Source organism: Misgurnus anguillicaudatus, chromosome 6 (genome assembly GCF_027580225.2).
Source record: "Misgurnus anguillicaudatus chromosome 6, ASM2758022v2, whole genome shotgun sequence".
NCBI classification, from domain to species: domain Eukaryota; kingdom Metazoa; phylum Chordata; class Actinopteri; order Cypriniformes; family Cobitidae; genus Misgurnus; species Misgurnus anguillicaudatus.
Genome location: NC_073342.2, coordinates 5,314,018 through 5,341,483, shown reverse-complemented (window position 1 = coordinate 5,341,483; position 27,466 = coordinate 5,314,018). Strand labels below are relative to the sequence as shown.

Below are 27,466 nucleotides of genomic sequence, written 5' to 3'. Positions count from 1 at the left end.
ACAGATTCATTATTTTTTAAATGTTGGCCAATGGGGTGAAAAAACTTGTTTCAGTAGCAAGTTGGCTGTAGGCACAAACGTGGCACTTAAAATGTAAGATGCCTTCTGTTTATAAGTGTGAAGTAGGCTGTTTTCTACACAGATGTTTCAGTAGAGCATTTCATGTTTTGCAAGAACATGGGCAGTTTTCATGCAGGCAGAGAAAAGACTGGTGTCTTCCATAATGTTTATAACTACTGAGTCTACAATGTTTTAGTAGTTCATCTTCTGGTACATGAATTCTGGTCACAGTGCTTGCATCTCCACATCTGTCTGTTAAACAAAAACCCATCCGCTCCCACCAAATAAAGAAAAAACCTCCCCCAAAGAAATCTAAAATTTGCAAAAATGTCTGAAAAAATATTTGTAGAATATAGTGTAGTGGGATTTCTAAAATTGTTTGCAATAAATCTTTTTAAACACACTACATAGGGTTACTGTGCTTTGTATTACTGTAGAATTTATCCACATCTAGAAAAGCCTTTTGTATAAGAACAACATTTATTGCTCAACAACAGTAAATATTACAACATATGTAAATGTAACAATAATACAGATATCAACTCTTAAAACATAAATATATTTCATTAATATGTAAACAGTTGTGCAATGTAATAATAATACAGATATTTAAACTCTTAAAAAATAAATATATTTCATTAATATGTAAACAGTTGTGCAATTCAACAGGTAAAATCACATCTTTTCAATTTTTCTTTCAAAGAGGTCTAAAAACCTCTGTGACTTTGCCTCACTCACTTCATGGCGCCTTTGCTCCTGAAGGGCCTCCTCGGTCAGGAACTCCATAATAGGATTGGACCTCCTCCTAGATGTTGTGGCACTTGTTGCTGCTGGAGTACTGGTTGACATTCTACTGGGTCCTGTGTCAGGGGTCCAGGATGCTGCTGTGGTGGAGAGCTCTGAGGTAGAGGGCTCCACAATATCCTAAAGAAACAAAGCAAATCGTGTTATTTTTTATACATTTTCAGCAAATATCTTCTCATGAAATTTGAGAATGTTTATAAATCTGATGTCAGTGGAATTCATGAAAGCACTGAATTAAATGTAAATGATTAGCCTCACCATGAGGATTGTTATGGGATCCTCTGCCCCTGGTTGATATGATGCCATCACCACAGGGGGGTCCATCGCAGGCCGGGTACCCAAAACCTTGTGCATATCTCCAAAGTACTGCCATGTAGCAACAGTGACCTCACCCTGGTCTGTCCCTGAGCCGGATTTTGGAGTCCTCAATTCCTGCCACATACACACACACACACACACACACACACACACACACACAATAAACACAAGTGGCTAGTTGATACATGCATTAGGCAATAGGCTTTATGCCCAGCTGCACTACTTCCTGAACTTCAGTCAGCTCCTTGTTTCCTGTCTGCCATTATTGGACAAACTGATTAATCCAGGTGTGTCTGATTATGGTTGTTGTGACTACTGAGGTCAGGCACACCTGTATTAATCAGTTTGTCCAATAATGGCAGACAGGAAACAAGGAGCTGGCTGAAGTTCAGGAAGTAGTGCAGCTGGGCATAAAGCCTATTGCCAATTATTTTAAACTGGACATATACCTTGTATTTTTGTTTTAAATTTTCCCATTTTTTGGAAGCCTGCTGTCCAGTCACCTTGCCCTCCAAGCCAATCTCTCACAAATTTCCTGCATCACAACAGACAGCTCAAACATTCAGTATTTTAAGCACAACACACAAATAAAATTTCAGAAAACAGATGCAAGAATATGATTTCACAATGAATTACTCACTCCCATTGTTGTTTGGCCGTTGTTTTGGACTTCATGAAGGCTTTATCATTATCTGCCCTGAAGTGGATGAGCCGCCGAGTCTCCTCAGGTGTCCCTGAGGTAAAAGTAAAATATACGTTATCCTACGTTAGGTGAATCACGTAGCATAGGTAAGCTAACCAGTTGACCGGTAAAATCAAACAATTAATAGTAATGTCAAGCAAATTCATTAAACACTGATTTCACCTAAAAACCATAATATGAAGTGTCATGTCAAGGATCATCAGATCGACAAATAGCGCATAACTTTAGCTGTCTGCTTTCTAGCGGTTAACTAACGTTAGCGATTCAAAACATTACAATTTTATTAAAAGTATCATAAAACACGAGTGTTATAATTATAATAATCAATGAAACTGCTGAAAATACTTACATTTGTGCGACTCCTTTACAGGTCGACGTTCAGCCATGGTAAAAAAAGTTTGATGCACCGGCACTTGCAAGTTCAACCGATTACCCTCGCTTTCAAGTGTGGTCCTCCGCAAACTTCGTTTTAAGGGCTATGTAGCCCTACGTCTTGGCCCTAGCCCTTGATAAAACTGAGAATTGAGACGCCACTTCCCCTCACAAGAACGCGCAAAACCGAGGGGGAGGGGGAAGGGGAAGGGGTAAGACAGAGAAATGAGACGCAGCCTAAATGTAGCAGCACAATTAAATAGTTGTTTCACATACTTGTTTTACCCGCGATGGAACCATTTCCTGAGGTTCAGGAAAATGACCACTAAATGCAAATGAGCGGTCTGGTGACTGGTTGAGTTTCTGTTTAGCAGGGACGTGCGCAGACATTTTGAGGGGCAGGGGCTCAAGTGAAATAAAGGGCACTTCTCATAATTATGTATTTTTTTCTTTTTTAAACAAAAAAGTATATATATTAACGCAATTCTGACTTCCTTAAAATGTATTTAAAAAGTTAATTAATTTTATCTTCCCCAAACTCATGCAATTGTTTCATTTTCAAAAGATGTCTACAAAATAATCAGTTCACACAGAAACCATGGTCTCCTTAGTATTCTAGGTTTATAGAGCAGCAAATGAAACCATTACACAATGTGCATGTTTTGAAAACATTAAATTACACATTAATTACAAATTTGTTAAAATGCTAAAAACAAAGTTGTGACTGCTACATGCCAATAAATGCTGAAGTTCTATTAGTTTGTAATTAGTTGTTAATCAAAATCTGTATTTTTGTCTGATAAGGGCTCAAAATATAAGGTCTGTTTACTAATGTGAGCTTCTGGCATGAGCCTCAGAGCAGAGCTCAACATTATTATTCATGACCCTTTCAAATAGGGCAAAAATAGACCATTTCATTCAAATGACAAATTCTTGGCTTGTAAATGGACATGTAAAAACGTTTCTGAATATTTTTTGCATTTAATAAAGTGCCTTCTTTGTCAAAGAACAATTTAACATATTATGGCAACACATCCTGGCACCTTTAATCTTAGGTTTCATATTTATTAGGGTTACACATGTCAGAAACAACAAATATAGATTAGGCCTATTTTATATTTTACTTTTTGGTGATGTCAGTAAAAATTCTGACTGGGCAAGTAAAATACTGAACCATCAGATTTCTCCCCAATCTACTACATCACTCCAGTTTAACACATTGTAGGCTACTTATTTAACAGCCATTACAAAAAACGCAAACAAAAATGCTTACTACTGTAGTTAGCAATTATTTTATTGTTTGTGCTTTCTTATTTTATTAGCAGTCTGTTTAAACTACATACATACACACTATACTGTTGCAAGTTTGCAACTCTTCAGGTTAATATGGGATTGTCGTGGAAAACAATGTCCCTGAATCGTTGTGTAATAACGTGTCCCATATTTTGTGCATAAAACTGTTAATATAAGAATGCTTTCTTCCTCACACACTTACCGGTAGCTGCCTGGAATCATGCACATCGCGTCTCGTTCAGGCTGAGATTTGGCGCTTCTTACAAGCGCGAATGCAGAATACACGAGTAAAGACAACACCAATCATAAAGCGAAGTAGGTTACAGAGGCGGGACTTAGGAAAAGTAAAGCCAATCATATTAGCGATGTGAGTTTTGGAGGCGGGACTCATCTGTTAACCGTTTGTGTACCACAAATAGCGCTATTTTTCTTTTTATAAGAGTTTTAATCTCATTCAAATGATTCCTGAATAAATTCATGTTAAATTAAATAAGTAACAAGTAAAAAACTTAAGAAACAGACAGACATCAGTTGTTATATGAATAAAGATCATATTATAAAAAAAATTAAAAAGCACCCCAGAAAAAAGGGCACTTTTTCTCCAGGAATAAAAAGGGCAGGTGCTCAAGCCCCCTTTGATGTCTATGTGTGCACGTGCCTGCTGTTTAGTATGAATGCGCTGGTCTGAGTCAGTGTTCCTGGTTTCTTCAAGTTAAATTCAAGTCTTTTTAAGACCTTTTAAAGACCATTTATATAAAAAATTAATACCCATTTCACGTCCCTACCAGCAAAGAAAAACTAAAATCCTTGAACTTGTGTTCATTTATTTTTCCGATGTGAAATGGGTAAAAAGATGATAAGCCAAGCAGGTGTGAAAAAAAATTCCGTAGGCCACAAGAAAGTTTGCCAAACAATGTTAAGTTGTTAAGGAATTTCTGAGATTTTCTTAGATTTTTCCCGCTTCTCCTTTGCCTGTTGCTGTGTTGTGTTGCAGTCTATGGTTGTGGTGATCTTCATTTATTGAAGGCATCACGTGTTCGCAGTATTTTGTACTGTGACCCGGGACTGTGTTGCGTTCTCAATTATTAGATCCGCCACCCTTTATTTATACTACCTTATTAAACAGACAGAGATGCAAACACATGTATGTTCAAAAAAGAGAAAGGTAATCTAAGCCCACACACCCAGGCAAATATCCAGATACTTACCCAGACAGCATTTACATCTGTGACAGATCCGTTTTCGAATCAGCAGATTCGCGCAGCAGTCGCACTCACTATACAGATCTGCACCAACTCTGCGCCAGACTTGTCTGTTGCGAACGCTGTGACAGTTCGTCCTGCGGGTGCGGGGCCGATCCGGAGCAGCTGCGCCGACCAGATGCGCCACAACTGGATTGAATCCTCCCGGCGGATGTGGGCTGGTTCCGTGCCAGCTGCGCATATCGGACGCGCCGCTGCATAACGTTTCTCCCCCCGTATATACCCGCTGACGCATCAGAGAGTGCAGTTACACCGTCTTTGCTTAGGAATTGGTAAGTTCATAAAAGTACGATTTAGTACCTGCATTATAAAAGTAAACTGGTAATGATGTCATGTTTAGTCTGTTAAATTATTATATTAAAAAATAAGTTTACAAACGCTGACTTTCTGAGATGTGTCAGACAAGCTAGTAGGGGCTTACTTACAGTTAGCTAACGTTACGTCTTTTAAAACATCCACAACTAATGTGAACATAGGCTTTAATGCTGAATCGGTGATCTTTTCATATTTTTCACCAAAATGGCTGAATATCCTGTGTGTGTTAACAGTTAACTTGAGAGTATCGGACACATTGGCGCCATTAAAGTTTTTTCCCTGCATCGTTAGTTACCCGGTGATGCATCAGAGTGGAAGACCGCAGGTTACATCGTCTTTGCTTAGGAATTGGTAAGTGCATTTTACAAGTACAATTTGCAATGAAATGCAGACAGACCGCATAATAATAAATATGTCGCTACTCACATATATTGCCATATGGTTCTGATCATTTCTGACAATCCGAAAACCTTCAGCGTGCATTGCAACGTAAGGGTCCAATCTTGTAAATGCATCCCAAATTTTAAAGGAATAGTCTACTCATTTTCAATATTAAAATATGTTATTACCTTAACTAAGAATTGTTGATACATCCCTCTATCATCTGTGTGCGTGCACGTAAGCGCTGGAGCGCGCTGCGACACTTCGATAGCATTTAGCTTAGCCCCATTCATTCAATGGTACCAATCAGAGATAAAGTTAGAAGTGACCAAACACATCAACGTTTTTCCTATTTAAGACGAGTAGTTATACGAGCAAGTTTGGTGGTACAAAATAAAACGTAGCGCTTTTCTAACCGGATTTAAAAGAGGAACTATATTGTATGGCGTAATAGCACTTTTGGGAGTGCTTCGACTCGGCGCAGTAACACCCTCCCTCTCCCATTATGAGGGTGAGAAGGGGAGCGGACTTTTCAGGCGAGTCGAAGTATACTCCCAAAAGTGCTATTACGCCATAAAATATAGAGCTGAGCTGCGCTCCTAATAAAGTAAGTTTGTCTTATGTTCATCATATATTTACAGTTTTTGTTTCATGTTAGCTGTTTTTGATTATAAAAATAACAGTGGAGATGACTAAGACATAAGTCTTACACAGGCTAATTTTTCGACGTTTCATGTCATTACATGTTATGTAAATACATCATATTTATGGCAATATGAATCTAATGCTTAGAATATACAAACTAAAAACAAGAAAATAAGATGTGTGGTGGAAAATGTGAGTATTACTAGCAATGCTGAGCATTATAAGCACAAGCTATTTGGCAAACATAAGACATTTGTAATTATAAATATATTAATGTAATGTGTGTGTGTGTGTGTGTGTGTGTGTGTATATGTTCATCATTTATATTACATCATAGTTTCTAATACAAATAGTTGTATGTTTCTAACTTTGGACTCAAACTAAAATCCTCTTTTGCTTTTGTATTTTCTCCTTGTGATGTAAAATAGGGTTTCAGCTGACACAAAGGAGGACTGGAATCTGGAGTCCATTCACGAGCGCCCACATTCAAAATAACAAGTATTTTGTTATAATGTTGAAATGTTTTTTTTCTGAAATAGATTTTTCTATGTGCTTTGGTGTGCAGAGAAGTTCTGAATTGATATACATCATGTAGTATGTAGTGCTGACTCATTCTCATTTGATTATCATGTCATTTGATTATCATGTGTCTATTTGGAGTCTCCAGGTGCACTTTTTTTTAAATAAAAGTTTACAGAAACTAGATTTTTTGCAGTATCATTCTCAAATTTGAATCACAACATGGTCAGACATTCAGTTTACCTATATGGTGTCCCCAGGTGTGTGACATGGCAATTTCATACCTTTATTGCTAAGTGAATGTTATTTTAAAAAAAAACTGAAGTTATTTAATGTATATTTTACCTTGTTTTACTCTGTTCCTATAGTATCTAAGTTATGACTATTGGGCAACAATATATCAAGTGTCTAGTTTCAAACAAGACCAGAATTATGAATATAGACCATAGGGTTGAAGAGCTGCAGACATTTTAGTTTGGGTTTGTCGTTTTTCAGAAAATGCTCAAAAATAAGGTTGTGGGTATAAGAGGTTATAACATCCACAACTAATGTGAACATAGGCTTTAATGCTGAATAGATGATTTTTGCATATTTTTCACCAAAATGGCTGAATATCCTGTGTGTGTTAACAGTTAACTTGAGAGTATCGGACACACCGCCGCCATTAAAGTTTTTTCCCCCGCATATAACGTTAAGTTACCCGCTGACGCATCAGAGTGGAAGACCGCAGGTTACATCGTCTTTGCTTAGGAATTGGTAAGTGCATTTTACAAGTACAATTTCGCATATTTTTCACCAAAATGGCTGAATATCATGTCCATTGTGTGTTAACAGATAGAAGAGCTGCGCATATCGGACACACCGCCGCCATTAACGGTTTCCCCCTACATATTACCCACTGACTCATCAGAGACTGCAGGTTACACCATCATTGCTTAGGAATTGGTAAGTGCATTATACAAATACAATTTGCATATTTTTCACCAAAATGGCTGAATATCATGTCCATTTTGTGTTAACAGATAGAAGAGCTGCGCATATCGGACACACCGCTGCCATTCAAACTCACCGTTTTTTTTTTTCTTAAATGCAGTAGGGAAAAACTCCGGTTATAAAAATATCTGTGTCTGTGAGACTGCTTATGATTTATGGGGAGTTAGTGGATTTTTATCACTGTAGGGCAGGGAACTACACTGCGACCAAAATGGTCGCATATGCGACCTTTTGAACTGCCATTGCGACCCTAATTTTTAATGGGTCGCAAATGTGCTACCTAATGTTTTAGACAGAAATGTGATTTTTAAGAATACGTTTTATAACATGCTCTGAGCCTTCAACACGTTCGGCACGTCGTGTCTCTCCCTATTTGAGTGTGCGTTCGCGTGCTCTCTGTTTCTCAATGAATTGGGTGCGACGCGAAGCAAGCTCAGTTTCTTCCATGTTTCTGAACTTGAGCAGAGGTCTTTCTTCACTGAGGACGCGGGACCTGTATGGTTCCGGGTTTATATTTTAAATGGTCAGTCGGGTCTGGTTAGGTCCTAGTTTAATTACTTTGGGTCCCAAGTCTGATTAATATCGTGTGTATAACCCAAGTCGATCGGAAAACGGCCATGAGCGCTACCGCGCTAAAGCTCGAGTGCAGTTTCAGCGTGCCTCCGGTTACTATGGCGATGGTTCTTGTTACGACCACGCGCTGCATTTTCTTTCTCACATTTTTTAAGTAATCTTATTATTAATAAACCATATCTTTTCTAAAACCATATCCATATTTAAAAAGTTTGCACAGATATTGTAGCAAAAAAGCAGTGCTAATGTCTAGCCCATTGCACTGAACGAGCAAAGCTTAAGCTGACCCGGGATATAAAAAACGCAAAGCAATGTAAAGTCTGTCACCGGGACAGCAAGTAGACTTTTAAATCTGAAATAATTAGTGGGTTAAGCTTTTTTAATCGGCAAGAGAGAAATAGAAAGATAGAGCAGAAGCAGTAAAAGTGCCTATCTAATGGATGTGGCATTGAGTTTGAGGAAATTGCCACCTGGTTGTCCCCATAATCTTTCCTCTTCTATTCCCAGCCTCACTCTGACCCAGCTTTTCGTGCCTCCTCCGTTTATTATTATCATTATCATTATTATTATTATTATTATTGCTATTATTAAAACACTTTAAAAATATAATATCGACACCATAACCAAAATATAGGGCAAGTGTGGCGTGTGTGCTGGCAAGGGCTTTACTATGACCTGGTTCGGCACTGCACATCACACTGTTTTTAATGCACTAAACACCAGTAGATTTCTTGATCGACATATTAATTCAATATCAACCTAATATTACAAATATAACATAGGGTAAGTGTGACGTGTGTGTTGACCTGACCACTACCCGGGTCTGGATCTCCACTGCATGTCCATTTTTTTAAATGCACCACACATTAGAGGTTTTCATTTTTCATTTATCATTATTCAAACAAAACAGGGTAGGCCTGAGGTTGGAACTACCCTATGGGACCATGAGGGGCTGCTCCTTGGGCCCGATGCCACATCTGTCCCCAATACCTCAAAACACACAAGGCTAGGTGCTTGTGGTGTATGTATTTTCCTCATCTTTCAACCCCTCTGTTTGTGCTACCTCCCCCTTTTTATTTATTGGTATATATATATATTTTTTTTTTTTATTATTATTATTATAAAATAATTATTATTATTTTTTTTCCCTCTTTCTTTCTACCTCTATTCTAACCGTATGAATTTATCTAAATGTATCTATTAGTTGGATTACCTACTGTTCAACGTGTATGCATTACTCTAAATATCCCCTCATTCTTTACACACACATATACTTACAACATATTATGTATGGGCAATGGCTGTATTTATTATTTGTTTGTCTTATCTGTTTTTTTTTTGTTTTGTTTTTTTCCGTTTTGTTCTATTCATTGTTATTTACCACATGTAAATAGAGTCACTTTCTGTGTTTGCACTATATAAATAAAAAAAAAATAAAAAAAGTGCCTATCTAATAGAAATTATAACCATTATAACATCAGTCACATTTATAATCTATAGACCTGCACTGTCTATTAAAATACTATACATAGTATTGTATTATATTGAGCTTTGACAAACAGTGTCAGCTTTGTTAATGGCAAAGAAAGTTTGGGGTGGTTAGATTAATGAAATATAATGTGAAATTAATATTAATTTTCAATAAATCAAAGTATTGTGTTGTGTCACACATTATTAGTTCTTCGTCACATGTAAAGTAGACCATTATTTGTCAGTGGGTAATGATTGCCCTTTTCACCGGCTACCACCACAAGTAAATTTCAGATCTGTGGGAAACACTGCAACTTTTAAGAAAACAAGAAGGCATGTGGTTTAAAAGATGGCAAGTAAAATAAAAAGCATATCTGTATGCAATACAGTTTCATTATTGTTCATTATTATCCAGAGCGTCTTAACTCATTCCCCGCCATTGACGAGTTATCTCGTCAATTATGAGTTAATATTTAACAAATAAATATGCCTTTCTGGACGAATTTCAAAGTGAAAGTGTAATACCGCTTTTTATCCACTGGATGGCGCCAAAACCGAATTTATCAAAAACGGAAGTTAAAAAGAAGTAATGATTTATTTTAACTGGCTATCTGAGTCTGATATCTAACATAAATTCCTTTACAAAAACGCAATTTTTTAAGCTTTTTCCTCAAAATGTTGTATTTTTGAACAGAAATATCCATATTTCAGTGGTTAAATTAAGTGGAAAAAGTATATATAATGAAACGTTTTTTCCCCATTTTGTTTGTTTGTTTGTTTGTTTGTTTATTGTTTGTTTGAAAGCAAAGGGTGTGTTCTTTAATTTGATATAATTTGTATGTTTATATATTTATAGAAGATAATTTTTCCTGCAAGGAATTTTGTGAAACTTTTGTTAAAATCACAAAAATGCAGGTGGGCAACTTTTCTCAAAACGGCTGGCGGTGAATGAGTTAATATAACTTGAAAAAAATATGTGTGACCAAATCATATTTTGCGCCATTAACTGAAAAAGTTGGTAGCGCAAGTGCCACCAGTGGAAAAAGTTAGTGTAGTTCCCTGCTGTAGGGTGGTTGTGTACACACACTGCCAACACACATTTATGTCCAAACATCATACAAAAGTGAATTTTGCATAATTGCAATATTTTGCCCTCCCCCATTTTTTTCCTGCAAATTTCTACAGCTGGTGAGGGATGGATTCAAGAAAAACACTACTCTCTGGGGCTGCCATGAGATGGAAAGCGCGTAGAGATGTTCAGAAACGGCTTCAACATATTAGGGATATGCACAGTGAAAGTTTTGCTTCTCAATGTTGTAGTGGGGAAAATGTAGTGGAAGGACATCCTGGATGTAGGGAAAGACTAGCAGAGACAGTCTTGGCGAATATGCAGGGTGACATGGAAGAGAGAGAGGAAATTGGAAATGAACAGATGATAGAGGAGGAGATTGGAGAGGATGAAACCTCAAATGAGCAGTCCTTTAGGATGGATCAGTCTGGATCTGAGGAGGAGTCTTATTCAGACAAAGATTCTGATGAATCAGAGCAGACCTGTAACTTTGGTGATAGTCTACGCAACTGGGCATTAACCTTTGGAGTTTCCCTGGTGGCTCTTACAGCTCTTCTTGGCCTGCTGAGACTCTATCACCCTGACCTGCCAAAGGATGCCAGAATCCTCCTTAAGACCACAACCACATATAGCATAGAAAGAAAATGTGAAGGGCTGTATTATTATATTGGCATCCTGTCCTCCTTTAAGCAGAAGCTACAACAGGCATTTGAGTCATTTGCAGATGGCTGCACACTAAAACTCCAAATCAATATAGACGGATTGCCCTTATTCAAGAGTAGTGGGATTCAGGTGTGGCCAATTTTAGGATGTTTACTTAGTTTTCCAATTAAAGAACCTGTTGTGATTGCATTGTTCTGTGGACCACATGAACCAAAGACAGCTGAGGTCTTTTTGGAAGATTTTGTTTCTGAGTTGAAAGAGTTGGAGAGCGGTATTGACTTCGAGGGCAAAAAGATTTTTGTTAAGTTAGATTCTGTCATATGTGATACGCCTGCCCGAGCTTTTATAAAAAACATTAAGAGTCACAATGGATATTTTGGATGTGATAAATGTGGCCAGAAAGGAGAGTATCTGTCTGGCAGAATGACCTTTTCCTTAGTCTCTTTCCCACTCAGGACAGATGAATCCTTTGCCCAAAAACATAATGAAGAACGTCACCAGGGCCCTAACCACTATACGATCACGGCGTGCCACCGGGCTGCCCAAGAAACCTGCATGCGGGTCTGCCTGAGTACAATGGCCGTGAGGGGGACTGCCGTCTCTATGCAGAAGTCGCAATCATTTTTGAGTTTTTTTTAAAAACGGCAAAACCCCTGTCGAAGTAGATTCGGTCCCCGAGGCAGGAAGCTGCCATGAAAGCCAAAGGGAGAAGTCTAAAGACGTAGTCGGCAGGATTCGAACTTGCGCGGGGAGACCCCAATGGATTTCTAGTCCATCGCCTTAACCACTCGGCCACGACTACATGCCGCCACTGTTGGTAAACTTTATTCTTTGGCCGTTCCCTCCGAAACGGAGCTCTAGACACACCAGCACAAAAGGCGATCGAGGTTACTCATCGCCCGAACAGGGACTTGAACCCTGGACCCTCAGATTAAAAGTCTGATGCTCTACCGACTGAGCTAAAGCTGGGGAACAATAGTCTGGAGGGAGGGGGGGAGAAGGAGAAAAGAAGGGGAAGAAGGGGGGAAGAAAAATGAGAAAATCGCCAGTTCGATCCCCGACTGGAACATGCAAAGCATACATGAATTAATGCAAACTATTTCAATTGCTATGAATCAAATATAGTTTAAAAACGGATACAAATAGAATTGGTAAGAATGCTTTGTTTGCTTAACAGTAATAAAAATAAGAATATGATACTACTACTTCTCCTGCTTATAATAATAATAATAAACCTTTATATCTAAGAAATGTTTCTGACAATCACTTCTCCCACCCTGTGGACATGTCTGCTATACAAATCTGTCCCTTTTTCTTGTAATTTTAATGGTTTGTTGCAATAACAATAATAAAAATTTGATACTACTACTGCTTATAATAATAATAAACCTTTATATCAAAGACACACCCTGTGAATCTGTCTGGAATATGATCATGTCCCTTTCTTGTAATTTTAATATCTGTGTGAGTTTGTAAAAAGTTTTCCAGATAGGTATGATAGAAGAAAGCCAAAGGATACTGTTGTAGAAATAAAGTTCTTTTTATTTTTATAACAAACACCTTCTCTCTCACATAAACACAACTTTATCAAAAAAGCTTTAAGCTTATTTATATGGGTTTAATGATCAAATGTGAAAAGCAAATGAACAAATTAGCTTTTCAGAGGGTGAACAAATGACCCTAACAGAGGTGTACGCAAGCAAGCACACACACATAGCATTTAAATGAACAAATTATTGTTTTTTATCTGCCCTCTTCTTCTTCATCTCCTCCCTCCATTGGTCAAGTGGCATAACAGCAGTCAGGGGACAGTAAATGTGGCCATAATACTGGCTGTGGCCAGTATCTTTGTTCCGGGGCTGGTGGCACAGACTGCACTTGTTTTTGTCCACAGTGCGGACGTAGGGCCTCCGAGCAGGTAATGGGGAGGGAATGGGGCCAGCTGGAGCAATCTGCCGGATGACAGGAACTGGACATAAAAACACAAACGGGGCAAATGCAGGACTGGGGTTGGGAACAACAGGTAATGGAGCAGAATCAGCAGGGAACAACTGCCTTGGTCGGAAAACCTTTGGAGGAGGGGGGTGCGGGGCTGGAACTGCAGACTTTCGCTTGTCCACTGCCTTTCCCACTGTGCTTGCTGGCAGGTGGTAGCGGTGTTGGGGGCCAAGCTGTGGGGGGGCTGTAGTGGGGCGAGTCTGTCCAGGCGGGAGAGGCCTAGCAGCAATAGGAATGGGGGCTGGCAAGTTCACACCCTGAAGCAGGATGGCACATTCTTGCCTCTTTAGCCGCTTCTTGTGCCATTGATTTAAAGTTGTTTGATTCACCTGAAACAATTGCAGGGTGGTATTCTCCATCACAGTCCCATTGCCCAGGACCAGCTGCCGGATCTTGCTGTAGTCCCTCAGAATTAGAGTCCATCTTGTTACAGCATGATTTCCTATTTTTTTGGGGCTCCTGTGAATATCACAGAGTTTAACAAAGATAGACTCTACCAGGCGGCAACAGTCTGGCCACTGGGCAGGGGATCCTGTTGACCCAAGGACGCAACGGGTCATGCTATCCACACCAGGTGTGAATTCAGGCTTGGTTTTTGAGCACCTGAAGCGTCCTGTTGTAAGATTCACCTGGTGCCGGGCAGCATACGCCACTCTCTGCTGGTCATATGGAAGCAGGCTTTGCCATAGGGCAATGATGGTACTGGCCTGCTGGTGGCTCAGAGTTTGACCAGATTCCATCCTAAGCCCCACCAAGTAGCTTGCAAGGTTGTCCACTCTATCTATCCCTGGTACACTGCGTTCATCCACAGCCTGGTAAAATATAAGAGTGAATCAATGTTAAAAAGATACAATATCACAGGCAGAACAACAGCACAACTAGCACAATGTACTTGTCACAAAAATTCTTACCAGTGGTTTCTCAGGGACTGGTTGCACTGCTGGGGGAGCAGTGGCTACAGAGACAGTGAGGGTGGTCGGGAGAGGAAGGACGGAGGCGTACGTGGTTGTGGCGGATGGAGCAGAGGTGGCGTAGGTCATCATGGCAGATGGACCAGACGTGATGTAGGTGGTCGTGAAGGATGGACCAGAGGTGGTGTAGGTGGTCGTCGAGGATGGACCAGAGGCGGCATAGGTGCTTGTGGAGGATGGCGAAGAGGTGGCGTAGGTCATTATGTCGGATAGACCAAACGTGGCGTAGGTGGTCAAGGAGGATGGACCAGAGGTGGTGTAGGTGGTCGTGGAGGATAGACCAAAGGTGGCGTAGGTGCTTGTGGAGGATGGCACAGAGGTGGCGTAGGTCATAATGTCGGATGGACCAGACGTGGCGTAGGTGGTCATGGAGGATGGACCATAGGTGGTGTAGGTGGTCGTGGAGGATGGATCAGAGGCGGCGTAGGTGCTTGTGAAGGATGGCGCAGAGGTGGGGTAGGCCATTATGGCGGATGGACCAGACGTGGCATAGGTGGTCATGGAGGATGGTCCTGAGGTGGTCGTGGAGGATGCACCAGAGGTGGGGTAGGTGGTTGTGGAGGATGGCGCAGAGGTGGTGTAGGTGGTCGTGGAGGATGGACCAGAGGTGGTGTAGGTGGTCGTGGAGGATGGCACAGAGGTGGTGTAGGTGGTCGTGGAGGATGGACCAGAGGTGGTGTAGGTGGTTGTGGAGGATGGCGCAGAGGTGGTGTAGGTCATCATGGCGGATGGACCAGACGTGGCATAGGTGGTCATGGACGATGGCCCAGAGGTGGTGTAGGTGGTCGTGGAGGATGGACCAGAGGCGGCGTAAAACTGAAAAAAGGGGAAAAACATGTTTATGGAATTTAATCTATCTTGTTTACTTTGCTTTTTATGAATCTATTTACTCTTTAGATTGAATTAATGGTATTTTGTTTGTTTCTATTTTTCATTTTATTGCGCTATACAAATAAAGTTAAAGGGATAGTTCACTTTAAAATGAAAATTCTGTCATCATTTACTCATCCTCATGTTGTTCTAAACACAAAAGAAGATATTTTGATAAATGATGGTAAACACACAGAAGTAAGTGACCATAGACTTCCATAGTAGGAAAAAAATATTTTGGAAGTATTGTGATAAATGACTAAGAAAATATTTTGATAAATGATGGTAAGCACACGGTTGACGGTACCCATTACATACCATCATTTTTTTATTCCTAATATGGAAGTCTATGGTCGCTTACTGCTGTGTGGTTACTATCATTTCTCAAAATATCTTCTTTTGTGTTCATTAGAAAAAATAAATTCATACAGGTTAAGAACAACATGAGGATGAGTAAATGATGACAGAATTTTCGTTTTAAAGTGAACTATTCCTTTAATAGTGCTATACAAATAATACTACTTGAACTGTTATTATTAAGAATAGTTACCAGTTGTTGATTAGGTGCTGCTGTAGTGGTGTTAGCAGACCCAGTCTGGGCAGAGGCAGGAGTGCTGGCAACGCTGGTCGTGGCGGGTGATGAGCCAGAGGACAGGTCCAGCGCCTCAATAGTGGGATCCAGGTTGAGGTCCAAACTGATATCTCCGAAGCCCTCATCCTCCAACTCCTCCTCTGTGCCCACATCCTCCAACATCTGATCTGTCACCTCAGAGTCAGGATCCAAATCCTGTAAGGCCTGCCCTGTTTGACGGTACAGGTAATCTATACCTATGAGTTCACCTGGGACAGACAGGAGAACACAGTTAGAAGGAAATAAAAAAAATATATATATAAATATTATATATTTTTATGCAATATAAAAAGCAATTTAAAGTTGAAACTCACCAGTATAGACAGATGGTGGCTGAAAAGATGGTGCAAGCTCTCTTCCAAGTACCTTAACACTTTGGGTGTTGACACAGTGCATCAGGTCCCCGGAGTAGCTTAACATGGATGGAGGTTTGCCTGCCAGAGATGCCATTTTACGGTCTTGATTCCATCTGTTTAGGCCTTCCAGGAGGTACAGCTGGAAATTCAAGCTGTTGGCACTTGTTCCTTTAGACAAGATCAATAACTTTACATTACTTTTTTGTGCTATGCTATTGAAAGCCATTCATTGTGTCACCCTTAATATTTCTGATGAATAATGATTTATACTGACCTGGAATGAACCTGTTCAGATGGAGATGAAAGGACTCCAGTGATGTGGAGCCCCTTGCACATCTGTAATTTGGCAGCACAATACCATTTTTGGTGGTGGTGCCGGTCTGTGTGTAGAGCAGCACACCTGGTTCGTCCTGAATGCACTTTACGTGCTTCTTCTGGAGTTGCCAGATGTTCTGCATCCTCTGCTGGTCCAAAAGAGGGACACCAAGAAGGTCTCGACCCTTTACCCCCATCAGCTCACTGAGGAGGTGCTCAATCATCAAGATGGTCTGCTTCTCTCCTCTTGTCCGCCTTCGGCAGTGCAGGGCCAATTCCTCCTTGGTGATCCGTTGATCCACCATATTGTCGGTGATGTTAGGGATACCTTCATGTCTCAGCTGCTCCCTCTTGGCCTGCCTCAGCAGAGACACATCCCCACTGTCCCATTCAAAAATACAGGAAGACATGCGTGCCATTAAAATGGGGTAAAGAGGATGTGCATCCTTAGTGCACCCAGCTGCCAGTCGCCGCATGAAGTGGTAGATGTCCAGCTTCACCACCAAGTCTGGCCACCCACCAAATCGCTGCTTGAGCTTGGTCTGCCCAGTGCCCTCCCGACAGCAATCGCAGTCCACATAAAGGAGCTGAGGCGGAGCCACACCTGCATCAGTGTACCTCCGGATGAGGTCAGCTGCCATTCGGTCCAGGGCTGGACCCTCCTGAGCTGTCAGAACACTAATGAGGATTTGGCCCACCTCATTGCTGACAGATGTTAGCCACAATGCTGTCCCCTTTGCAAACCCCGACAGCTTCTTTGTGATCTGTAATTACACAGAAAAGACAGTGAGTGATGCTTTATTCACTCACTCTCAATTATTTATACAGTTATGCAAAAATAATGTGAAATATAAGTAAATAAAGTGCAGAAATTTTATAAATAGATTTTATTTCCTTATTTCAAATGTATTGAAAACATTACACATTCAATTCCAAATCAAAATATTAACAAAATGTACAAGTCTGTCTTGTTCTTTTAAAGGGAAGCAAAGAAAATGAATATTAAGCTGTTCAAAAAAATAGAAGTGTCAACACTTATAAACTGAAGAAATTTCTTAAGATTAAACTTCACTTTAAGCTAATGAATTACAAATATTTAGTTGCATAACCACTGTTGTTGATAACTGCTGCACATCTGTGTCAAAATAACCAATACTGCCTTTACTGTGTACTGTTGCTTGAATTCAGTACACGGGGGACCCCTGAGGTTCTGTCAATAACCACTAGACCCTAAAATAACAATTGTACTCTCATCAGGCCACAAAATGTTACACTATTTTTCTTTGGGCCAGGGCTGATGTGATTCTGCAGATGTCTTTATTTTAACACAGATATTTTACAAGAGCTTATTGCAAACTTTGCATCATAAACTTTGCTGCATTTCTTTATACGCAAGGATGGAATGGTCCATTTTACTGCGAAATTCAGCAGCAGATGTATTTTATAACAATGGGTGAAACATTTGCGGGAACAAAATAATTTCCAATGCAGAAATATTACTACGAATAACGAATAACAGTGGTTTATCAGGTTACTGATGTTGCACTGCTATTTTTTTGTACATAATATTTTATGGAACATTACTTACGTATTTTAGGTCAGTGCTACTACTAATGGTGTATTTGCAATTCTTTTTATTGAAATGTAAAAAGTAGTTACCTTTTTGGTGGAGTCCATATTAAGGATGCATCCATATGTGGAGGTTATGCTGGCTTTAATGTGGTCAATCCTGCACAAGATATCTCGCCCATAAACAGCCAGCATCCACCTGTGGGAGGGGATAGTTTCAGGCTCAGGTGGCTCCTGAAACCTCACAGGAAGCAGGCTTGGCTGGGAGGTGAAGTCTGAGCAGGCACCAAGGTATCGGCAAAGGCGCTTCAGCCACTCTTCGCTGTGGTTCTCCCGCAGCTGCCTCACTAAGCGAGAAGGGCTGTTGCCCAGGGCCCTCTCCCTGAGGAACCTTATGACCCACATGTCACAGGCATACCTGAATGAAACAAAGTGAAAGAGAGACAGAAAGACACAAACATTAAAACCAGCTCATCTCAATTGTGTTTTAAATGACAAAACAGTTGTTACACAAGCTAAATAATCTCAGTATACTCACTTTCGAGTTAGGATCAGCCTAAATTCCAATCTGTGAGCTAAGTCCAGCTGGTCCAAGATGGCCTTGCTGGTGGAAATAAAGGCCGCTTTGCACCCACTGCACCAGAGAGTCTCTGTGATCATAAGATAAAAGCGGTCCACATCCAGAACCTGGCGGGCTCTCTTGTGTGCCCCATAGCCTGTGAGCTGTCTCCCACACACAGGACAGGACAGCCTGACCTTCCAGAGGTGGTATGGCATCCAGAGTAGAAGCCTGTGTGTAAAGAAACGCTCTGGAGCGGGGCCTTGGTGATAGATCAGAGCTGGCTCTGGTGGATCATACCACAGCTTCAGGTCGGTACGAAGCCGATGTTGCTTCCACAAAGCTGCTGAAATCCACTTCTGATCCTGTAGTGGTATGGTTTTCATCAACTTTGTGGGAAGCCATCCAGACTCTGAACCTGGAGCGGTCACCCTATCCTCGGCAGGTTGGACAGAGGATCCAGCCACAAATGGAGCAGCAGAGGAAACACAGGTGGAGCTGATCACAGGGGTGAGAGGAGCAGAGGACGTCCCAGAAGAGGCCGCGGCTGATACTTCCTATTGTAATAAAAAAAAGACAAACACATAGACATGATTACAAGCCACTTATGAGGAATGTAGCATATTTATGTGATCCAATAATTTTAGTGTGAAGAAAACGATTAAATTAAAGAGTTTCTCACAACACTGGAAGCAGCTCCTGGACCACAGGAAGAAGAGGTTGCTTCAGACACAGAAGAAGGAGGAAGAGACAGGGGGGAGACGGTCTGAATATACAGCCTGGGACTGCGAGCAGGAGATGGTGTCCTAGGTGCAGGGCTGGGCAATGCAGAAGTGCTAACAGGCTGCAAGATTAAGAGATGGCAGTTTACAATTTTGAATGAAATAATCTATCATTATCAGTAACGATGATTAGATAAACTCTGCATATCTTTATGGAATGAAATGTCTTTTTTTTACTATACCTTGGTTGCATGCGTCCTTGCAACACCTAGATTTGGCTTTAAAGCTGCACCATGGACACCACCAAACCGCGGCTTTGTAAACTGACAAAAAGAAATTAGTAACATTATGTGAAGCATACACAGTGATAAAATGCTATAAAATATGATAACATAAATATCTGCAAAGGCATGCATTTACCGATGCCAAAGTTAAAGTAGGCTTTAAAGGTGCCTTTCCAGATGTTGTTTCTGACTGCCCTGGTGTTACAGGTGGTGACGTGGATGGTGTGGATGACACAGGGGCCAAACTGGAAGGCTACAGTTTCAGAGAAAAGGAAATTAAATTCAAAAACAAACAAAACACAGCGGCTTTGTAAACTGACAAAAAGAAATTAGTAACATTATGTGAAGCATACACAGTGATAAAATGCTATAACATATGATAACATAAATATCTGCAAAGGCATGCATTTACCGATGCCAAAGTTAAAGTAGGCTTTAAAGGTGCCTTTCCAGATGTTGTTTCTGACTGCCCTCGTGTTACAGGTGGTGACGTGGATGGTGTGGATGACACAGGGGCCAAACTGGAAGGCTACAGTTTCACAGAAAAGGAAATTAAATTCAACAATAAACAAAACACCATCAACACATCACAGTTTTATGAAACACTTCTTATACCTTTTTTGTATGGAAACCACAGTCACATGTCTGTGTCCCCCCAAACAGAGACATTTGCCCCCTGTGTTGCAGTGGACACTTCTCAATCTGTAACATATGACAGTGAATCATAACTACCTCTTCCCTCTAAATATGACATTCTTTCTTGTGTTTATATACATGTCCAACTTTACCTTTTGATACAGGTCATGCCATTTCTTCTGCCGTGGTGCCGGTCTGTTTCCCGCCTCAGAAGGCCAGACCCCCTGTGTGGCAAATCTGCGCAGGCGGGCCATCCATTCACCCTCACTCATAGCCCTGTGCTTCTTGTGCTTGGAAGCCATCTTCCAATAAAAGATAGCGTGTGGCAAAATACAAAGTTTATGACTATTCAATAGAACTGAGTAGTTAATCAATTTCATACATTTTTTTTCAAATAGCATATATTTAATCTCAGTGTTTTATTACAAGGTTATAGTTTGATATTTGGGAGGAAGGGATAATGTGGTGGTGTGTGGGTAAAATATGCCATAACTCAAAAAATCCTGATTATTGCATACCATTTCAATTACATAGGCTTAACCTTATGAAAATTAACCATGGTTTAACTACAGTTAAAACCATGGTAACCACAAAATAACCATGGTTTTGACAATCGTGGTTTTCCAAAACCATAGTTAAACCATGGTTAGTGTAATAAAACCATGGTTTTGCTGATTGTAATAAATACACCAAAAAAACATGATTACTACACTTTCACCACAATAAAACCATGGTTATTTTCACACCCCTTACGAAAATTAACCATGCTTTTACTACAGCTAAAACCAAGAAGCCATGGTTACTGTAGTAAAACCATGGTAACCACAAATAACCATGGTTTTCACAATTATGGTTTTCCAAAACCATGGTTTTGCTGATAGTAATCAATACACACAAAAGTAAACATGGTTACTACACTTTTACCACAATAAAACCTAACGTTAGGTTCATTTTCATAAGGAACAATTAGCCTAACTTACATAATGTTTACTATCGATTAGCCCAGTAAACAAGCCTCATATTACGTTATAAAACGTCAGCTATTTTTAGCCAACTTAATGTACGCATATCAACGTAATAACGTGAATTATGCACGATAGTAATTATATCGATATAAACATGTAAAACTGTAAAAGTAATGAAACTGGCCGCTACTTGATCTCTAAGTTACATAAATAAGACGTTTATCTGTGTAACTTACACGTAAAACGTTAGCTAATTAGCCAATTAACTAAATATAACACACAAAAAAACTAAATATAACACCATTATTGGCTTCTTACCTCTAGTTGGAAACGTGAAATTCAAAGTAAATCCGGGACAACTTTCTTTCTAAACTGCTGGATGGAAACCGCTGGCGATGCTCCGCCAGGTAGATGGAAACGATGCAGTGATTGGTTGTCAGCAAAGGCAAGGAGACGACGATTTCGGAAATTGACTTTATTGATTGGCTGAACTGTGAGGTAAAGATACACATACTGATACGTGATTGATGCATATACGTATAAAAAAGTTGAAAATGGATGATAGTGACTGGCTGTCAACAGAGGCAATGATGGGATTAGGCTTTATTGATTGGCTGTGACAAAGTTGGAAAGATGCTAACAGTGATATGTGATTGGATGGCAATAGACAGTCTCTCGTTCTCCCGGCACCGCTATCCGGGCTCACAAAAGAGTCCCAGGGCTTCACGCCTCAGGCAAGTACGGGATTTCATTACCATGACCTGTTAGCTACTCTTTGGTCTATGGACAGGGTAAATATTACTAGAATGCCAGAATGAGCAGGTAACTGCTTCAGCCTTCAAACAGAGTGCGTATTATCTATTTAAGTGGAGAAATCTTGCTTCTGCTTGAGACTCTCTTTACTTCAGGAAAAGCAGTCTTCATCCAAAACGTCACCAGAGAGGCAACGTTTCTAAGCTCAAGGAAATGTAGCTACGTCTACGTAACATGCCGAAGTGACTCTTGAGCTGCACGAGAAAGAGCACATTTGACAAAACGTGAGCCTGCCAGTGAAAACCCAGCTAAAATCTTTTTTGTGATTTGGTCTTTTCTACATAAAACCGTCCAACATAAATAAAGGGTGTCGTGTGAAAACGTCACCGTGATATCCTTGGTAGTGATTGCCCGACCGAGGGGCGAAATCAATGCGATGTCAAGTACCGGAATCAAACTTTGACGCTTTTAATCTCGGGACTATAAACATCAAAACAAAAAACCACACACAACAAACTTCTCTTTTGCAACAAAGTCGTAAGTCTCTCAAGAGACTGGCAAAAATTGCCAAAGCTGACTGTATTTCAAGTCATCCTGGCGGGGTATTGGGTAAAGTTTTCAACCAGCAATGATCACGCCTCGGATAAACCTCATAGGCTACGATATTGCCTCTGCGAAAGAATGATGGAAAAGGTCACGACCTCTCCTGTTCACATTCCCGGACGCTGGACGACAGGGTGGTATTCAAGCTTAAAAACTGAAATTAGACTTCAGGTGCTGCTTTGCTGCATGTTGTGCCTTTTCAGCAGGTGAGAGATCTGCACAACAAGTTTGTTCATGATCCGCTTTCTACTTAGAAAAGCAAAAGTGCAAATACACGTTTGAATTATTTAAGGAAAACAATCCGGGGGAGAGAATGGTGGGAATCCCGAAAACAAAGAGGGTGGAGCCATAGTCCTTAACCTCTCGGAAAATGGCTCAGGTCAGGATCAACTGGATTAGCGACGATCTACAACAGTTGAAAACAAAGACCTGTTCCAGCTCTTCTATGGTTTCATGCTGTAAGTGCAGTATGTGGTCAAAACCATATACTTGAGCTGCAGAAATAAAGCAGCTCGTGAGCTGGAACGTACAACAAGAGCAGTCCAAAGCCAGGGAACAGACACTCGTAGTCGGCAGGGTTTGAACCTGCGCGGGGAGACCCCAATGGATTTCAAGTCCATCGCCTTAACCACTCGGCCACGACTACAACAGGGCAACCCCGTGCACGCTCTGGGCCTGGACTGTGCTGAAAAAACCCGAAGGTCAGGCAACAAGCCGATCACAAAAAAGGGCAGGGGCGGCAAGACCCCAGCAGACTTCCCCGGGAAGGGCTGCCGTGACCCGGATTCGAACCGGGGTTGCTGCGGCCACAACGCAGAGTACTAACCACTATACGATCACGGCGTGCCACCGGGCTGCCCAAGAAACCTGCATGCGGGTCTGCCTGAGTACAATGGCCGTGAGGGGGACTGCCGTCTCTATGCAGAAGTCGCAATCATTTTTGAGTTTTTTTTAAAAACGGCAAAACCCCTGTCGAAGTAGATTCGGTCCCCGAGGCAGGAAGCTGCCATGAAAGCCAAAGGGAGAAGTCTAAAGACGTAGTCGGCAGGATTCGAACTTGCGCGGGGAGACCCCAATGGATTTCTAGTCCATCGCCTTAACCACTCGGCCACGACTACATGCCGCCACTGTTGGTAAACTTTATTCTTTGGCCGTTCCCTCCGAAACGGAGCTCTAGACACACCAGCACAAAAGGCGATCGAGGTTACTCATCGCCCGAACAGGGACTTGAACCCTGGACCCTCAGATTAAAAGTCTGATGCTCTACCGACTGAGCTATCCGGGCTCACAAAAGAGTCCCAGGGCTTCACGCCTCAGGCAGGTACGGGATTTCATTACCATGACCTGTTAGCTACTCTTTGGTCTATGGACAGGGTAAATATTACTAGAATGCCAGAATGAGCAGGTAACTGCTTCAGCCTTCAAACAGAGTGCGTATTATCTATTTAAGTGGAGAAATCTTGCTTCTGCTTGAGACTCTCTTTACTTCAGGAAAAGCAGTCTTCATCCAAAACGTCACCAGAGAGGCAACGTTTCTAAGCTCAAGGAAATGTAGCTACGTCTACGTAACATGCCGAAGTGACTCTTGAGCTGCACGAGAAAAAGCACATTTGACAAAACGTGAGCCTGCCAGTGAAAACCCAGCTAAAATCTTTTTTGTGATTTGGTCTTTTCTACATATAACCGTCCAACATAAATAAAGGGTGTCGTGTGAAAACGTCACCGTGATATCCTTGGTAGTGATTGCCCGACCGAGGGGCGAAATCAATGCGATGTCAAGTACCGGAATCAAACTTTGACGCTTTTAATCTCGGGACTATAAACATCAAAACAAAAAAAAACACACACAACAAACTTCTCTTTTGCAACAAAGTCGTAAGTCTCTCAAGAGACTGGCAAAAATTGCCAAAGCTGACTGTATTTCAAGTCATCCTGGCGGGGTATTGGGTAAAGTTTTCAACCAGCAATGATCACGCCTCGGATAAACCTCATAGGCTACGATATTGCCTCTGCGAAAGAATGATGGAAAAGGTCACGACCTCTCCTGTTCACATTCCCGGACGCTGGACGACAGGGTGGTATTCAAGCTTAAAAACTGAAATTAGACTTCAGGTGCTGCTTTGCTGCATGTTGTGCCTTTTCAGCAGGTGAGAGATCTGCACAACAAGTTTGTTCATGATCCGCTTTCTACTTAGAAAAGCAAAAGTGCAAATACACGTTTGAATTATTTAAGGAAAACAATCCGGGGGAGAGAATGGTGGGAATCCCGAAAACAAAGAGGGTGGAGCCATAGTCCTTAACCTCTCGGAAAATGGCTCAGGTCAGGATCAACTGGATTAGCGACGACCTACAACAGTTGTAAACAAAGACCTGTTCCAGCTCTTCTATGGTTTCATGCTGTAAGTGCAGTATGTGGTCAAAACCATATACTTGAGCTGCAGAAATAAAGCAGCTCGTGAGCTGGAACGTACAACAAGAGCAGTCCAAAGCCAGGGAACAGACACTCGTAGTCGGCAGGGTTTGAACCTGCGCGGGGAGACCCCAATGGATTTCAAGTCCATCGCCTTAACCACTCGGCCACGACTACAAGAGGGCAGCCCTGTGAACGCTCTGGGCCTGGAGTGTGCTGAAAAAAACCCGAAGGTCAGGCAACAAGCCGATCACAAAAAAGGGCAGGGGCGGCAAGACCCCAACAGACTTCCCCGGGAAGGGCTGCCGTGACCCGGATTCGAACCGGGGTTGCTGCGGCCACAACGCAGAGTACTAACCACTATACGATCACGGCGTGCCACCGGGCTGCCCAAGAAACCTGCATGCGGGTCTGCCTGAGTACAATGGCCGTGAGGGGACTGCCGTCTCTATGCAGAAGTCACAATCATTTTTGAGTTTTTTTCAACGGCAAAACCCCTGTCGAAGTAGATTCGGTCCCCGAGGCAGAAAGCTGCCATGAAAGCCAAAGGGAGAAGTCTAAAGACGTAGTCGGCAGGATTCGAATTTGCGCGGGGAGACCCCAATGGATTTCTAGTCCATCGCCTTAACCACTCGGCCACGACTACATGCCGCCACAGTTGGTAAACTTTATTCTTTGGCCGTTCCCTCCGAAACGGAGCTCTAGACACACCAGCACAAAAGGCGATCGAGGTTACTCATCGCCCAAACAGGGACTTGAACCCTGGACCCTCAGGTTAAAAGTCTGATGCTCTACCGACTGAGCAATCCGGGCTCACAAAAGAGTCCCAGGGCTTCACGCCTCAGGCAAGTACGGGATTTCATTACCATGACCTGTTAGCTACTCTTTGGTCTATGGACAGGGTAAATATTACTAGAATGCCAGAATGAGCAGGTAACTGCTTCAGCCTTCAATTTAAGTGGAGAAATCTTGCTTCTGCTTGAGACTCTCTTTACTTCAGGAAAAGCAGTCTTCATCCAAAACGTCACCAGAGAGGCAACGTTTCTAAGCTCAAGGAAATGTAGCTACGTCTACGTAACATGCCGAAGTGACTCCTGAGCTGCACGAGAAAAAGCACATTTGACAAAACGTGAGCCTGCCAGTGAAAACCCAGCTAAAATCTTTTTTGTGATTTGGTCTTTTCTACATATAACCGTCCAACATAAATAAAGGGTGTCGTGTGAAAACGTCACCGTGATATCCTTGGTAGTGATTGCCCGACCGAGGGGCGAAATCAATGCGATGTCAAGTACCGGAATCAAACTTTGACGCTTTTAATCTCGGGACTATAAACATCAAAACAAAAAAAAACACACACAACAAACTTCTCTTTTGCAACAAAGTCGTAAGTCTCTCAAGAGACTGGCAAAAATTGCCAAAGCTGACTGTATTTCAAGTCATCCTGGCGGGGTATTGGGTAAAGTTTTCAACCAGCAATGATCACGCCTCGGATAAACCTCATAGGCTACGATATTGCCTCTGCGAAAGAATGATGGAAAAGGTCACGACCTCTCCTGTTCACATTCCCGGACGCTGGACGACAGGGTGGTATTCAAGCTTAAAAACTGAAATTAGACTTCAGGTGCTGCTTTGCTGCATGTTGTGCCTTTTCAGCAGGTGAGAGATCTGCACAACAAGTTTGTTCATGATCCGCTTTCTACTTAGAAAAGCAAAAGTGCAAATACACGTTTGAATTACTTAAGGAAAACAATCCGGGGGAGAGAATGGTGGGAATCCCGAAAACAAAGAGGGTGGAGCCATAGTCCTTAACCTCTCGAAAATGGCTCAGGTCAGGATCAACTGGATTAGCGACGACCTACAACAGTTGTAAACAAAGACCTGTTCCAGCTCTTCTATGGTTTCATGCTGTAAGTGCAGTATGTGGTCAAAACCATATACTTGAGCTGCAGAAATAAAGCAGCTCGTGAGCTGGAACGTACAACAAGAGCAGTCCAAAGCCAGGGAACAGACACTCGTAGTCGGCAGGGTTTGAACATGCGCGGGGAGACCCCAATGGATTTCAAGTCCATCGCCTTAACCACTCGGCCACGACTACAAGAGGGCAACCCTGTGAACGCTCTGGGCCTGGAGTGTGCTGAAAAAAACCCGAAGGTCAGGCAACAAGCCGATCACAAAAAAGGGCAGGGGCGGCAAGACCCCAACAGACTTCCCCGGGAAGGGCTGCCGTGACCCGGATTCGAACCGGGGTTGCTGCGGCCACAACGCAGAGTACTAACCACTATACGATCACGGCGTGCCACCGGGCTGCCCAAGAAACCTGCATGCGGGTCTGCCTGAGTACAATGGCCGTGAGGGGACTGCCGTCTCTATGCAGAAGTCACAAT

The 27,466-nt window shown here is 41.8% G+C and overlaps 1 protein-coding gene, 1 long non-coding RNA gene and 15 other non-coding genes across 17 annotated transcripts; 1 reads left to right on the top strand and 16 right to left on the bottom strand.

The window, feature by feature from the left end:
- The first annotated feature begins 6,489 nt into the window (after positions 1–6,489).
- LOC129434321 (uncharacterized) lies at positions 6,490–7,954 on the top strand. Its single transcript, XR_012369806.1, has 3 exons — positions 6,490–7,428; positions 7,507–7,617; positions 7,695–7,954. It is a non-coding gene; the product is annotated as an uncharacterized lncRNA (long non-coding RNA).
- Positions 7,955–12,160: 4,206 nt separating this feature from the next.
- trnas-aga (transfer RNA serine (anticodon AGA)) lies at positions 12,161–12,242 on the bottom strand. The gene has a single exon. It is a non-coding gene; the product is annotated as a tRNA-Ser (tRNA).
- An 87-nt stretch (positions 12,243–12,329) lies between these two features.
- trnak-uuu (transfer RNA lysine (anticodon UUU)) lies at positions 12,330–12,406 on the bottom strand. The gene has a single exon. It is a non-coding gene; the product is annotated as a tRNA-Lys (tRNA).
- A 767-nt stretch (positions 12,407–13,173) lies between these two features.
- LOC141364419 (uncharacterized) lies at positions 13,174–21,694 on the bottom strand. The gene is made up of 14 exons (XM_073869106.1): positions 21,635–21,694; positions 20,504–20,653; positions 20,331–20,417; positions 20,128–20,244; positions 19,852–19,968; positions 19,674–19,754; positions 19,392–19,553; positions 18,689–19,266; positions 18,241–18,568; positions 16,541–17,345; positions 16,225–16,434; positions 15,830–16,119; positions 14,350–15,225; positions 13,174–14,250 (listed from the first exon to the last, which is right to left on the bottom strand). The coding sequence occupies exons 2-14, from the start codon at positions 20,651–20,653 to the stop codon at positions 13,174–13,176; spliced, it is 4,878 nt and encodes a 1,625-aa protein (XP_073725207.1). The 5' UTR covers positions 21,635–21,694.
- A 917-nt stretch (positions 21,695–22,611) lies between these two features.
- Positions 22,612–22,752, bottom strand: LOC141364574 (U4 spliceosomal RNA). Its single transcript, XR_012370285.1, has one exon. It is a non-coding gene; the product is annotated as a U4 spliceosomal RNA (small nuclear RNA).
- Positions 22,753–23,236: 484 nt separating this feature from the next.
- Positions 23,237–23,318, bottom strand: trnas-uga (transfer RNA serine (anticodon UGA)). The gene has a single exon. It is a non-coding gene; the product is annotated as a tRNA-Ser (tRNA).
- Positions 23,319–23,443: 125 nt separating this feature from the next.
- Positions 23,444–23,515, bottom strand: trnah-gug (transfer RNA histidin (anticodon GUG)). The gene has a single exon. It is a non-coding gene; the product is annotated as a tRNA-His (tRNA).
- A 193-nt stretch (positions 23,516–23,708) lies between these two features.
- trnas-aga (transfer RNA serine (anticodon AGA)) lies at positions 23,709–23,790 on the bottom strand. Its single transcript has one exon. It is a non-coding gene; the product is annotated as a tRNA-Ser (tRNA).
- A 94-nt stretch (positions 23,791–23,884) lies between these two features.
- On the bottom strand, positions 23,885–23,957 carry trnak-uuu (transfer RNA lysine (anticodon UUU)). Its single transcript has one exon. It is a non-coding gene; the product is annotated as a tRNA-Lys (tRNA).
- Positions 23,958–24,552: 595 nt separating this feature from the next.
- Positions 24,553–24,693, bottom strand: LOC141364572 (U4 spliceosomal RNA). The gene has a single exon (XR_012370283.1). It is a non-coding gene; the product is annotated as a U4 spliceosomal RNA (small nuclear RNA).
- A 484-nt stretch (positions 24,694–25,177) lies between these two features.
- trnas-uga (transfer RNA serine (anticodon UGA)) lies at positions 25,178–25,259 on the bottom strand. The gene has a single exon. It is a non-coding gene; the product is annotated as a tRNA-Ser (tRNA).
- A 126-nt stretch (positions 25,260–25,385) lies between these two features.
- trnah-gug (transfer RNA histidin (anticodon GUG)) lies at positions 25,386–25,457 on the bottom strand. The gene has a single exon. It is a non-coding gene; the product is annotated as a tRNA-His (tRNA).
- Positions 25,458–25,646: 189 nt separating this feature from the next.
- trnas-aga (transfer RNA serine (anticodon AGA)) lies at positions 25,647–25,728 on the bottom strand. Its single transcript has one exon. It is a non-coding gene; the product is annotated as a tRNA-Ser (tRNA).
- A 94-nt stretch (positions 25,729–25,822) lies between these two features.
- trnak-uuu (transfer RNA lysine (anticodon UUU)) lies at positions 25,823–25,895 on the bottom strand. The gene has a single exon. It is a non-coding gene; the product is annotated as a tRNA-Lys (tRNA).
- Positions 25,896–26,471: 576 nt separating this feature from the next.
- On the bottom strand, positions 26,472–26,612 carry LOC141364571 (U4 spliceosomal RNA). The gene has a single exon (XR_012370282.1). It is a non-coding gene; the product is annotated as a U4 spliceosomal RNA (small nuclear RNA).
- Positions 26,613–27,095: 483 nt separating this feature from the next.
- trnas-uga (transfer RNA serine (anticodon UGA)) lies at positions 27,096–27,177 on the bottom strand. The gene has a single exon. It is a non-coding gene; the product is annotated as a tRNA-Ser (tRNA).
- A 126-nt stretch (positions 27,178–27,303) lies between these two features.
- trnah-gug (transfer RNA histidin (anticodon GUG)) lies at positions 27,304–27,375 on the bottom strand. The gene has a single exon. It is a non-coding gene; the product is annotated as a tRNA-His (tRNA).
- Between the last annotated feature and the right edge of the window lie 91 nt (positions 27,376–27,466).